Source organism: Notolepis coatsorum, assembly GCF_963971535.1.
Source record: "Notolepis coatsorum genome assembly, chromosome: 19".
In the NCBI taxonomy this organism is placed as follows: domain Eukaryota; kingdom Metazoa; phylum Chordata; class Actinopteri; order Aulopiformes; family Paralepididae; genus Notolepis; species Notolepis coatsorum.
The window spans coordinates 89,765,576-89,780,118 of NC_140183.1; the positions used below are offsets into that span (position 1 = coordinate 89,765,576).

Here is a 14,543-nt window from a genome sequence, read left to right on the forward strand (position 1 = left end):
GTGTGAAGTGGACTTCCGGTTTGAGAGCGAGATGTAGCGGACACGTTTGGTCAACGCTCCGCTCCCGTTAACGTCAATTTCGCTTCAAAACCTTATTTGTACGACACTAATGTGTTTAAACCTCATCGTATATATTAAATAAGACCTTCTACTAACTATATCAACAGAAAGAAAGATTCAACATGGGACCAAAGAAAGAGAAAGATCCTGGAAAGAGACACGGAGTAGACAATATAACGGCCCCGGCTGTGACACGCTCCGCGAGGGAGATAGCAGCGGGCAATATAACGGCACCGGTGACGACTTGCCCCGTGAGGGAGATAGCAGACGACAATATAACGGCACCGGTGACGACTTGCCCCGTGAGGGATATAGCAGAGGACAATATAACGGCACCGGTGACGACTTGCCCCGTGAGGGAGATAGCAGACGACAATATAACGGTCCCGGCTTCGTGAAAGGGATAGCAGTGGAAATTGAGAAGAAAATATCCGACAATACCGCCGCTCCTTCCAACGCTCCTACAACCTCAACCGATAAAGGCATGGAGAATACACCACCCGATTTCAAGTCTCTGACTAATCTGATAAAGGATCTGATGGATAAAGCGGACGTCAAGGCGGACGCCAAGGCTGACGCTTTCAAATTATATATCGATGCTAAATTCGAAGGTTAAAACAGCGGCCGCAAATCAATCCGAGCGTATTACTGCAGTTGAAAACACTGTGATCGAATTTACATTGAAAGTCAAGGAGAGCAAGAAGGCTTTTCATGAAGGATTCATGGAGCTAGCGGAGGAGATGCAACAGGGGGACAAAGTGCTTTTGAAGAAGATACATGACAACGAAGAGAAATCAATGGAGAGGCTGCTCGATTCCGAACGTCACTATCGTAGATTTAATATCCGTATTGTGGGATTGGATGAATCAGTCAAATGCACAGACGACACATTTCCAACAGTGTTAGCTGAAATTCTAGGTAAAGAAATCCTCCCCACAGTGCCGTTAGTGGATCATTGTAATAGAATCGGTACCCGGGACCCCAACGGCAACAAGGCGAGAGTTATCATTGCTACTCTGCGTAAAACAGAAATAAGAGACACGATCATCAGAGAGGCACGTATGCAATGGGGGAAACTGAAATATAACGATAAACCAGTGTCGTTCTACGAAGATTTATGCAGGGAGGCTATAATCCGACGAGCCCCTTACAAAGAAGTGTTGCAGAAACTCTATAAGAGGAAACTCAATCCCAGCCTTCGCTACCCAGCGTCTCTCTCCATTGTGGGGGAAAATTGGAAAAGATTCGGGTTACGCTCGCCTGAAGACACCGAAGATTACATGAAGCAAACACAACATCGGGGCCGGACGCACCATAGGCCCGTCTCAGATGACAAGCTTATTCATCTCTTTTTCTTATTTTTTTCTTATTTTTATTTGGATGACTTTGCCATGGCTCGACTACAAAAGCGGCAGCAAATAAGCCTGCTGGCAACATTGAGGTACAAAGAGTTTAATACGAAACGATAGGCACTATATTTATAGATTTCTGGTTTTTGTGCAGGCAATAATCTATCGTTGACATTTTGGAACATTCTGGATTCTTCTTTCGATCGTTCAGGGTCATACTGGAATATACTGGAATACACTGGAATGACATAACTCTTGGATAGGAAGGATATTCTGGAACATAACATCAGTGTATACAAATCAAGATCGATGGCTAACTTTCTAGAATACACTGTACTCCTACAATGAAGTTTCAAGTTTCAAGTTTCTTTAATAGTTGTCATACAGAAGTACAGAATACTTTCATACAAAATGCTTCTTACTGTTACGCTCCAGAGACTGTGCTAGACAAGATAGTATCAAATAACATAGTATAGCATGTAAATTAGAAGTAGAAAATGAGGTCACAGTGTTCAGTATAGAATGTTCGATGCAGAATAGACGTAAAAAAACTGAGTTACCATATAATATACAATACTATGCAGTGTACTAATGTACAATACTATATAGTGCAAAGCAGAAATGGGATGAGGTACAATTTAGGTACAATTTACAGTAAGGTGTACGAGTTGTAGTGCAATCCTTCATCAATAAATATAAAGTGTGGGGAGTGGGTGCTACAGTGTGTTTGTTTAAAGTGAGTGTGTGCGTGTGGATGTGTGTGCTATGTGCGTTTGATGGTTGTTGTTGTGTAGTGTTCATTGTTCGTTGAGCAGCCTGATGGCCTGGGGATAGAAGCTTCTTCTGAGTCTTTCTGTGCTCGCCTTGAGACTCCGGTATCGCTTGCCTGACCGCAGCAGTTCAAAGAGGCAGTTGTTCGGGTGACTGGAGTCTTTAATGATTCTCTTAGCCTTGCCCCTGCACCGCTTGTTGTAAATGTTCTGGAGGGTGGGGAGCCCCCCTCCAATTGTGCGTTCGGCTGAACGTGTCACTCTTTGTAGTCTGCTTCGGTCTTGTGCAGTGCTATTCCCAAACCAGGAGGTGATGTTGCCAGTCAGGATGCTCTCTATTGTACATGAGTAGAAGTTCTTAAGGATCTTCTGACTGACTTGGAACTTCCTTAGGCGCCTGAGGAAGTAGAGGCGTTGTCGTGCCTTCTTCACAACACTGTCAATGTGTGTGGTCCATGTCAGGTCCTCGGATATGTAGGCTCCGAGGTACTTAAAGCTGTTGACTCTCTCAACCGGTGCCCCGTCGATGCTGAGGGGGCTGTAGTCCTTGACCCCCGACCTCCTGAAGTCCACAATCATCTCCTTTGTTTTGCTGATGTTCAGGGAGAGGCTGTTTTCCTGGCACCATCCCACCAGGACCTTGACCTCTTCCAGGTAGGCCCTCTCGTCGTTGGCAGAGATCAGGCCCACCACCACTGTGTCGTCAGCAAATTTGATGATTGTGTTGCTACTCCGCTGAGCCACACAGTCGTGTGTGTACAGGGAGTAGAGGAGGGGACTCAGAACACAGCCCTGGGGGGCCCCTATGTTGAGGGTGATGGATGAGGAGGTGCAGTTGCCTGCTCTTACCACCTGGGGTCTGCCCGTCAGGAAGTCCAAGACCCACTGGCAGAGGTCATAGTTCAAGCCCAGGTCCCTGAGCTTGGCTATGAGTTTGGAGGGGACTATGGTATTGAATGCCGAGCTGTAGTCGATGAATAGCATTCTCACATAGTTCCCCTTCCTCTTGTCCAGGTGTGATGCTGCTGTGTGCAGCACATGGGCTATGGCGTCCTCCGTGGACCTGTTGGGGCGGTATGCAAATTGCAGGGGGTCCATGTTGATGAAGAGGGAGGAGCAGATGTAGCCCTTTACTAGCTTCTCAAAGCACTTCATGGCTATGGAGGTGAGAGCTACAGGGCGGTAGTCGTTGAGGCAAGCAGGCTTGGATTTTTTGGGTACAGGGATAATAGTGGACTTCTTCAGGCAGGTGGGGATGACAGCCTGTTCTAAGGACAGGTTAAATATGTCAGTGAATACCGGGGCCAGTTGGTCGGCACAGACTTTTAGGACGCGGCCGGGGATGCCGTCCGGTCCTGCTGCCTTCCTGATATTCACTTTTTTAAAGGTCCGCCTCACCTCATGCTCTGTTACCCTGAACACTGAGTCTCCATCAGCAGCAGACCCCCCCCCCCCCATTGCCGTGGCTTGTGGGCTGGTGTTGTTATTACCAGCATCAAACCTCGCATAGAAGGTATTGAGGTCATTTGCTAAGGAGATGTCACTGTTCAGTTTGAGGGAGGTGCCTTTGTAGTCTGTCATCGTTTTGAGCCCCTGCCACATAGCTCTGGAGTCAGCCTGTTCAAACTGGAGTTCAATTTTATCCCTGTAGCGCCGTTTGGCCTCTGTCACTGTCCTCCTTACGTTGTATCGCACCACCTTGTGGTCATTCATGTTGCCTGCCACCAGGCCGTCGTTGTATGCTTTGGTGCGCGCTTTCAGAGCTTCACGGACGGATTTGTCTACCCAGGGTTTTTGATTTGGGTAAACTCTAATTGTGGTAGTGGGGATTGTTTCTTCCACCAAAGTACGAACATAGTCCAGCACTGTCTCCGTGTAGAGATTAATGTTATCTGTGTCGCGGAACACGCTCCAGTCTGTGCACTCAAACGCAGCCTGGAGCGCCCCCCCCCCCCCCCCCCCCCCCCCCCCCCCGACTCCACATCCCATTTCTGCACCTCTCGCGAGACTACAGGAGTGTGAACAATAACATTCGGTATGTATATGCACATGAACCAGATACGAAAGTTCAATAAACCCTCATAACGGTTTAATGCCCACACTTGTCGGGGGACGAACTGCATACAAGGATTTAAAAACCTCATCTTCATCTAAAGGTATAAGCCTGACAAAGTTATTTTAATATTTTAAGCAATTGCTCCATTGCTTTAGGGATTTACATAATTTAGTTCTAAAAATCTCCTTTTTTTGTTATTTTTTTCTCTCTTTTCTTTTTCTCTTTTTTCTGAAGGTTCCAACATATACATGTTAGTAGAAGGTTCAAATAAATATGCCAATTGAGGTATATTTTTCATTTTTCACATAATTTGTATTACATTAATGGGAAGGCGCTAGACCACAAGTGACATTCTATTAAATTAGAATGAAAGTTTTAGATCCTATGGCAATTAGCATAGGAAAGTTAAGGTTAAAAGGCTCACTTTGGGCAAACCGGTGGTTTAAGGGAGGGAGTTATACGCGAAGGTTGTGTCTATGGAACACAGTCCTGTACGACTCTCTGAGGGAGGGGGATTTAGGGGTTTATTTGTATATATGTATGTTTTTAAGCTCGGCTCTCAAGTGAATTCTGGAGTGAATTCGCACTCCAGAAGCATTACCAACAATTACACAACAACATGTATAGATTATGGCTAGTTTGAATATAATGATCTGGAATACTGGGGGAATAAATAATCAACATAAACGCAAAAGCGTGCTCACACTGATGAAAAACAAACAGGTTAGGGGAGCTCCCGTAGCTCACCGCATATCTCTGCGCTATTTCTGCGTCGGGGAAAACCGTGCTCGTCACGGATCTGGGGGACACGAGTTCGATTCCCGGACCCGCCGTCATTTCTCAGAATGTCTTCCCCTGCTCTACATCCCATTTCAACCTGTTTCTGTCGGTCATGCTTGACCAGAAAAGCGATAAACGCTAAAAAATAAAGTTTTAAAAAAAGAAAAACAAAACAGGTTGACGTGGCTCTTCTAAGCGAAACGCACATTTTAGTGGAAGACAAAGCTACGTTAGCGGACAACATATACCATAACATTAGTCACTCTTCCTTTGGAACGAGAACCCGTGGAGTTGCTACAGTATAGTCGTGAAACGGAAGTTGAATATTGAATTGAAGGGAGTATGGTCTGATGCAGATGGTCGGATAACCATAGCTAAAATTGTATACAGGAATAGGAAAATAGCGTTGGTAGCGGTATATGCCCCAAATTTGTATGAAGCTAACTTCTACACTACACTTACCAGAACAATGTTAAACCTTCCTGAATACTAATTTATAATTGGCTGGGATGGATAAATCTTATCCCACCTTTTCCAACTAACAGAAAAATTCATCTAATGCGTTAAAGGATTGGTCGAAGAATACAGGTGTAAATGATCTATGGCGATCACTCAACCCCACGACCCGGAAGTACTCTTGTCGATCTGCAAGACATAACACACTTTCCAGAATAGATTATGTTTTTGCATCCCCGAGACTATTTGATAACTATGACGTGGAAATGGTACCCAATGCACTATCAGATCACTGTTATTTACTCCTAAAAGGATCATTTGGTATACTGTCATCCCGAGCCCCAAGATGGCGATTTAACTCGATATTGCTGAATAACAAGGAATTCATTACACAACCCAAAGAAACTCTTTCTGTATTCCTACTGGAGAATGCAAAATCGGTACAGGACCCCAGAATATTATGGATGTCGGTAAAGGGATTGATCAAGGATTTTACCGGGTGCTTTTCCTTCAAAATACGCAAGAATCGTTGCTCAAAACTGGCAGAGCTGGAAACGCTTTACTCTACGTTATTTTCCTCTTTACAATACAACTACTCGGTTCGACTGGAAACTCAAATTAATGTGTTAAAAAAAGAGATTAATGCCATTTATAAACAACAATCTGAAGTACAAATACGTAGCACAAGACAACAGCACTACTTTCATGGTTCTAAACCAAGTCACCTACTAGCTATGCGGTTAAGAGTCAACGCAAAATTTGCAGATATAACTACCATTAAAGCACAACAAGGACTTGTTACAGACCCTAAAAAAATCAACGAGACATTCAAAGAGTTCTACTCCAACTTGTATAAATCAGAAACGACCTTCGATCAAAACAAAATGGACACATATCTTAATCAAATTAACCTCCCTAAACTATCAGAGGATGACGCTAAACAGTTAGAAACACCCATCACACTAGATGAACTTAGGGAGGCCATATCTGAAATGCAAAGTGGTAGGGCTCCTGGAAGAGACGGTATCCCACCAGAAATGTACCTCTCATGTTGGGACGTAATTGGACCCCTATTACTTAATATGATTTTATATTCAATCAAGGAGGGGAACTTCCATAAGAACGACAATATTGCACTCATAACAGTCCTCCTTAAAAAAGACAAAGACCCCACCGATTGCGGTAGTTATAGACCCTTAAGCCTCCTCGGAACCGATATCAAGCTGTCCAAGGTATTAGCCATCAGACTTCAAAAGCATACGACGTCTTTAGTTCATCCTGATCAGACTGGCTTCATAAGAGGCCGCTTGATCACGGATAATATAAGACGGTTACTACATGTACTAGATGCCAGCAAGGATGACACCACACCTAAGGCGATGCTGTCCCTAGATGCGATGAAAGCTTTTGATAGGTTGGAATGGTCTTATCTATGGGCAGTACTAGAAAGGATGGGGTTAGGAAAAGGATTCATTGATATGATTAAAGTATTATACAAAGACCCATCGGCCATGATTACAACAGGTATAATCACCTCCGAAATCTTTCCGGTATCACGCTCTTCTAGACAGGGTTGCCCTCTTAGTCCCGGACTATTCGCTTTATCATTAGAGCCTTTAGCACAATATATAAGACAATCCCAATCCATAGAACCAATCGCAATCAAGGGCACACAACATAAAATTTGTTTATATGCGGACGACGTAATACTGTTCATGCAAAACACCTCAATGCCTCATCTTCTCAAGTTGATTGATGACTTTGGCAATCTATCGGGATTTAGGATAAATTGGCCAAAGTCGGCTTTCCTTCCACTTAATGCCCCTGCAAAAAATATACTCCTTCCAGAAGAAATACCAATGGTTAAACACTTCAGATGTTTGGGAGTTGAAGTATTCCCTACTATAAGCCAAACGGTGAAGTACAATTACATAAAAATCCAAGATAAGATCAAATACGACTTTGACAGGTGGTCAAAACTTAAAAACTCAGTACAGGCACGGGTATCAATAGTTAAGATGGATGTCCTACCTAGAATCAACTTCATTAGCTCAATGCTACCGTTACCCCCTCCAGATGGTTACTGGAAAAAATTACACTCTACCGCATACAAATTTATTTGGAATAACAAACCTCCATGTATAAAAAGATCCACCGCACAGAGAAACAAAGCCGACGGAGGTATGGCATTTCCAGATTTTTACCACTATTTTAAGGCGTACACTTTAAGACCACTGACAACCTGGTTTGATTCCCAAGCATCAGTATCCTGGAGAAATTTAGAAGTAAATATAGTAGCACCACATAGACTGCAGGACATAGTATACACCAAATTATCAATTAAGCAATGCGAATTGAAATTTGGCCCCATTATTACTCATGCGATCCGGATATGGCGTGAAACACAAAAAAAATATTCTAACCCACATAAATGGCATAGTCATACTCCCCTATTCAATAACAATGCACTCCTGATTGGAAAACGACCTATAAGATACCCTAAATGGGAAAAGCAGGGCATACACACATTAGGAGATGTTTTCAACAAACAGGGTTTTTGTAGATATGAAGACATACATAAAAAATTTAATCTCACCAGTTCCACATATAATTTTTACACACAGTTATTGGTTTGTTTGAAGGCTCATAGAGTTCCATTAAGGATACCAATTGAACACCACAGATACCACAAATTCTTTTATGAAAGAGAGACATCGAGAGGTTTTGTATCAGATTTTTATCATCAATTACTAACGTCCTCGTATGGAATCCTCCCCCTAGACTCAGTCTGGAGGAGGGATATACCAGACCTGGAAATAAATTTTGATTGGCAAGAAGCCTGGGCAAACGTTCGACTTGCGTCACGTAACCCGGACCATCAACAAATTAATCTTAACTATATTCATAGGACATACCTGACTCCTATAAGATTGAACAGAATGGGACTTAAACAAGACTCCAGATGCTCCTTATGTACAAATGGGGATGAGGGTACATTTATGCACATGTACTGGGACTGTCCACCAGTTAAGATATTCTGGAAAGAAGTGTCCCAGAAATTATCAAATTTCTTAATTCTGAATATACCTGTACACCCCTCTGTATTGCTGTTGAATGATGTTTTTGAGTTTGCAGTCCCTATACAGCTAAAGAGATTAGTTTTATCTGGTATCACAGCGGCTAAAAAGCTGATAGCATCAAGATGGTTTCAACCGGAAAAAATGTGTCGGAAGGTTTGGGTTCTTACATATCTCGACGTGATTTATCTAGAAATATCTACAGCAAGAATTTTAGGCGTCAGTGAAACCAAAATTGCAATGTGGTTAGAAGTGGTGGAGAGAATAAAAGCTAGCATATGAATTGTAGTGCCTGGTTAGGAGCGAATGATAATGGTGGATTATCCAAGTGGGGGTCCGGGGGGGGGGGGGGAGCGAGCGAGAGCATAATGTATGTAGGGTATTAGATAGCAAGTATTAGGTGTATATCTCATATGCTAAAAAAAATTTAAATGGTGATTTCATTAATTAATGTTAATTAATGCTTGTATATCTAATTGTATGTTATGTTTAAAAAATTAAACACAAAAAAAGAAACATGTGAAGTGCACAATATTTCCTCGTTTAAGCCACTGCAACGCCTTTGCCTGAAGAATTTGCATGACCAGGACTTTGCATGACCAGGACTTTCTAGCTTGTTTGCCGACAGGATTCAGGAAAAGTTTGGTCCGTTCGGAGGCAGCTTCCAGGGGAAGTACATACACCGGAAGTTCTAACCCATAGACACTTTCGGCATTAGTTCTTTACCAGGCTTTATCTCACAGAGATAAAACTGGGAACGAGGTTATACACTACCCACACTACAGAAGGTTAACCCTTTGGGCTGCTAGGTGGTGCAGTGGGCAAGGCGCTCACCACCAATGCAGGAGACGCTGGGTTCGAGCCCAGCTCTCCGCATCGCTATCAGCTTGGCTGGTCGTTCATACTAATACAATTGGCAGTATTAGGGGGTGGGAAGCTGATGGGTGGGGATCGGACGTTGTGGACAGTGCCTCCTACAGGTCGGTTGGTGCGCCTGCGCAGCAGAATCAGGAAGCGACGGGGGCGGCGTGTCTCTCCCACGCAGACCCCCGCCCCGACGCTGAGAGATCGCGCTGTGCAGGTGAAAATATGCGACGACTACTTCCTCGAGTACCGGAGGGGACACGTGATGTAAGGCTTCGTCCACATTGCAGCCGGCTTGTGGGAGGCATGGCCAACAGCGTTCGAGACAGGGGAGGGTAGAATTGGACGATACAAAAATTGGGATGGGAGAATAATAGAAAAATGGGAGAAAAAGTAGATAAAAAAAAAATGAACCCTTTCACTACAACACTACAGAAGGTTAACCTTTCACTACCACACTAGTAGGCACCTCCCCCTCAAGCTGAACAGTGACATCTCAATCTCAATACCTTCTATGCGAGGTTTGAGGCTGGGAATAACAACACCAGCCTACAAACCACTGCAATGGAGGGGGGGGGGGGGGACACTGCTGATGGAGACTCTGGGCTAGATCCACAAAGAATGGATTGCACGGAGCAAGTTGCACCCTTACTTACAATTCATTATGAATTGAAAATGGGGTACCCTGATGTAAACAAGACGAAAGTCTTTCTCTGGTCTGCATCCCCTTAACAATTGTGTGTATTGAGCTGTACTGTATTGTACCCATTCTGCAATCTGTTAATAAAACTGTCATTCAATCAATCAATCTGCACGGTGATTGATTTAATGAACATTTTATTAACAGATTGCAGAATGGGTACAATACAGTACGGCTCAATACACACAATTGCACCTCCTTATCCATCACTCTCAACATAGGGGCCCCCCAGGGCTGTGTTCTGAGTCCCCTCCTCTACTCCCTGAACACACATGACTGTGTGGCACAGCGGAACAACAACACAATCATCAAATGGTTACTACATGCACATGTTGCAGTATGGTCACTACATGCAGTATGGTTACACAACACAATCATCAAATTTGCTGACGACACAGTAGTGGTGGGCCTGATCTCTGCAAACGACGAGAGGGCCTACCTGGAGGAGGTCAAGGTTCTAGCGGGATGATGTCAAGAGAACAGCCTCTCCCTGAACGTCAGCAAAACAAAGGAGATGATTGTGGACTTTAGGAGGTCGGGGGTCAGGGACTACAGCCCCCTCAGCATCGACGGGGCACCGGTTGAGAGAGTGAACAGTTTTAAGTACCTCGGAGTCCACATATCCGAGGACTTGACATGGAGCACACACATTGACAGTGTTGTGAAGAAGGCACGGCAACGCCTCTACTTCCTCAGGCGCCTAAGGAAGTTCCAAGTCAGTCAGAAGATCCTTAAGAACTTCTACTCATGTACAATAGAGAGCATCCTGACAACATCACCTCCTGGTTTGGGAATAGCACCGCACAAGACCGTAGCAGGCGTAGCAGACTACAGAGAGTGGCCCGTTCAGCCGAACGCACAATTGGAGGGGGGCTTCCCACTCTCCAGAACATCTACAACAAGCGGTGCATGGGTAAGGCTAAGAGAATTATCAAAGACTCCAGCCACCCAAACAACTGCCTCTTTGAACTGCTGCGGTCAGTTCAAAGCGATACCGGAGTCTCATGGCAAGCACAGAGAGACTCAGAAGAAGCTTCTATCCCCAGGCCATCAGGATGCTCAACGAACAATAACACTATGTAACAACCATCAAATGCACTCACAGCACACACATCCACACGCACACACTCACTTTAAACAAACAACTCACTGCAGCACCCACTTTACCCACTTTAGAACACCTAAACACTTTATATTTATTGGTAAAGAATTTGCACTACAACCCATACCTCATTACACCTTACTGTAAATTGTACCTAAATTGTACCTCATCCCATTTTTGCTTTGCACTGTATAGTATATTGTATATTATTATATTGTATAGTATAGTGTATGGTAACTCAGTTACTTCTACTCTGCATTGAACATTGTATATATGTACATACTGAACACTTGTGTCTACGTACTTGACTTCTATTTTATACTTGCTATACTTATTTTATACTTATCTATTTTTGTCTAGCACAGTCTCTGGAGCGTAACAGAAAGAAGCATTTTGTATAAAAGTATTCTGTACTTCTGTATGACAACTAATAAAGAAACTTGAAACACTACAGATGGTTAACAGTCTGCAAGGTAGTTAAAGGGTTAACCTTCTATAGTGTGGTAGTGAAAGGGTTAAAAAAAAACACAAGATGATCCACAGAAAGACACATGGCAGTCTATGTATCATGTATAGCGCTCCGCTACCAGTGATGCGTTTGTAAAGTGCTTAACCGTATGAGTCTTGTGATGGGGGACGCTGAAGCTAACGCGCAGGGACAACTCGGTTCCTATGCGAGATGACGGGGGCCGCTTGTCTGCAGACAATAGGAATCAATATTTCACGGCCAGGTGACCCCCGAGGCAAGGAGTATTACACCTTTAGGCACCTCTCCTCCCAGCCACATGTTGGCTAATGAGTGGGGGAGCTGGGATGCCTACAGCAGCCCGCATAGATAGACACTGACAGCCAGCACCAACCGCAGACAGGAGAGACAGTTCAAGGGTAATGCTCCATTGGCTCCCCGAGCACACCCTCCCACTGATTCAGGGGTCACTGACGAGCCAATCGCTTCGTCTCCCTTCACCCCCACCCTCCCCTCCCCTCCCCTCCCCTCCTCACCCAGGCATGGGCCAGGCTCCCGGCACCTTTTCCGGTCTCCTTTCTCTCCCAGCCTCCTGGATTCTTATCGTTATCATCTTAATTCACCAGGCCTCAGTCTGTCAATCATCTGTTACTGGGGGCTGAAGGGCGCCCAGTGGTTTCAGGCAGTGTGTTTACTACGCAGCTTAAAGGCCTTGCCCAGTGAGAGGACACGGCTCAGCTACTGCAGCTCCGGGCCGAGGGGGAGGTGGGGAGGGTGGGGAGGGTTATCTAAATCCTGTCGTGGGCTCCAGCTCTGAGCATTAATGCTAATGTGTTTACACCTGTGAACAAGGTTGGAATTATTGGACCCTAGTGTACAATAGCTGGTCTATACGCATGTAGTGGCAGGCTAGACCGATGCACAGCGTTGATTGTGTCGCCATGGATGTTTCCTGGTTTGCTGCAGTGAGTGACTCTCTCCTACAACACTACAAATTCAGAGTACAGCTACACTCTGTGCATATGTGACCACACTGTCATATACTGTAAGCATATGTGACCACACTGTCATATACTGTAAGCATATGTGACCACACTGTCATATACTGTAAGCATATGTGACCACACTGTCATATACTGTATGTATATGTGACCACACTGTCATATACTGTAAGCATATGTGACCACACTGTCATATACTGTATGTATATGTGACCACACTGTCATATACTGTAAGCATATGTGACCACACTGTCATATACTGTATGTATATGTTACCCAACTCTCATAGTCCATGTGTATATGTGACCCAACTGGCATACTGTATGTATACGTTTCAAGTTTTGTTTTGTTTTATTTGTCATGTATAAAGTACATGTATATTACAGTGAAATGCTTGGTTCCGTATGAGCCCCCGAGAATGTGCTTCATACAGTAAAAAGAATAAAGTCCAAACACTACACAAAATATACAATAAACAGTATACAATCTAAAGTACAAAATTAAGTACAAAATGCTAACTTAAAAAAAAATGCTATATGCAAAAATGAGGTATGGGTGTAGTGCAAATATTTTTGTAATAAATAGATAAAATATGGTGGAGTGTTAAAAGTGTTTAAAGTGTCTAAAGTGAATGGTAGCGCTTGCCTTACCGCAGCAGTGCAAAGAGGCAGTTCTTTGGGTGGCTAGAGTCTTTTGACTGTTCTCTTAGCCTTGACCCTGCAACACCTGGTGTAAATGTCCTGGAGAGTGGGAAGCCCACCTCCAATTGTGCGTTCGGCTGATACTGTATGTACTGTATGTACTGTATATGTGACCCAACTGTCATATATTGTATAGATATGTGGCCAGACTGTTACCCAGTTATGTGACCCAACTGTATACTGTATGTATATGTTATGTGACCCAACTGTATACTGTATGTATTTGTTATGTATAGGTTATCAAAGTGTCATTAACGTACTTGTGGTGTGTGAGCTGGTCCTCGTTAATGAAGCGTGACGGGCAGTGGGGGCAGCAGTAGAGATGTGCAGCTCCTTCACTGTCCAGAGTACACACCTGCAGAGAGGTTGTTGACACACCACTTCTTAACAATCACACACGTTTGCAATTCACACAAAATCTATAATTCCAGATTTTTTTGGGGGGGGGGGGGGTTGTTGGAAACTGAAGTTGAGAATGTGTTCAAGTTCAAGTTTCTTTATTAGTTGTCATACAAAAGTACAGAATACTTTTATATAAAATGCTAGATTGTGCTAGGTAAAAATTAGGGATGTCCGATATTATCGGCCCACCGATATTATCGGCCGATATCGGCAGTAAAATGTGATATCGGAAAATATCGGTAAAAAAAATTTAAAAAAACAATAACAATTTTTTTTTTTTTTTACATTTATTTACCCAGGCAAGCAAGTAAGAACCAATTCTTATTTTATTTATTGTCAAAAGTATGCATGTTGGTTTAATTCAACAACAAGAGATATGTAATGTTAATTTTTACTTTTTTAATGATCATATTTTGCACAGATAATGCTTACATTTAGAAAGCCTTTTGAATGCATCCAGTGAAATTATTAGTTACCTGAAATTATTCCGTTTTTTTGGGGGGAAACCCTGCATATATCGGTATCGGTTGATATCGGTATCGGTATCGGAAATTAAGAGTTGGACAATATCGGAATATCGGTATCGGTAAAAAAGCCAATATCGAGCATCCCTAGTCAAAATAGATAAGTATAAAATAAGTATAATAAGTATAAAATAGAAGTCAAGTACGTAGACAAAAGTGTACAATATACAATGCAGAGTAGAAAAGTAACCGAGTTACAATACAATATACAGTACAATGCAGAAAGTGTATACAG

At 43.4% G+C, this 14,543-nt stretch overlaps 1 protein-coding gene across 1 annotated transcript in view; it reads right to left on the reverse strand.

Annotated features, from left to right (window-relative positions):
* The window catches only part of znf574 (zinc finger protein 574), a 55,026-nt gene that overhangs the window by 19,005 nt on the left and 21,478 nt on the right, over window positions 1-14,543 (reverse strand). The window contains exon 6 of the mRNA XM_084335894.1: window positions 13,643-13,737. Within this exon, the coding sequence (XP_084192020.1) occupies window positions 13,643-13,737 (95 nt within the window). The remainder of the gene's footprint in view (window positions 1-13,642; window positions 13,738-14,543) is intronic.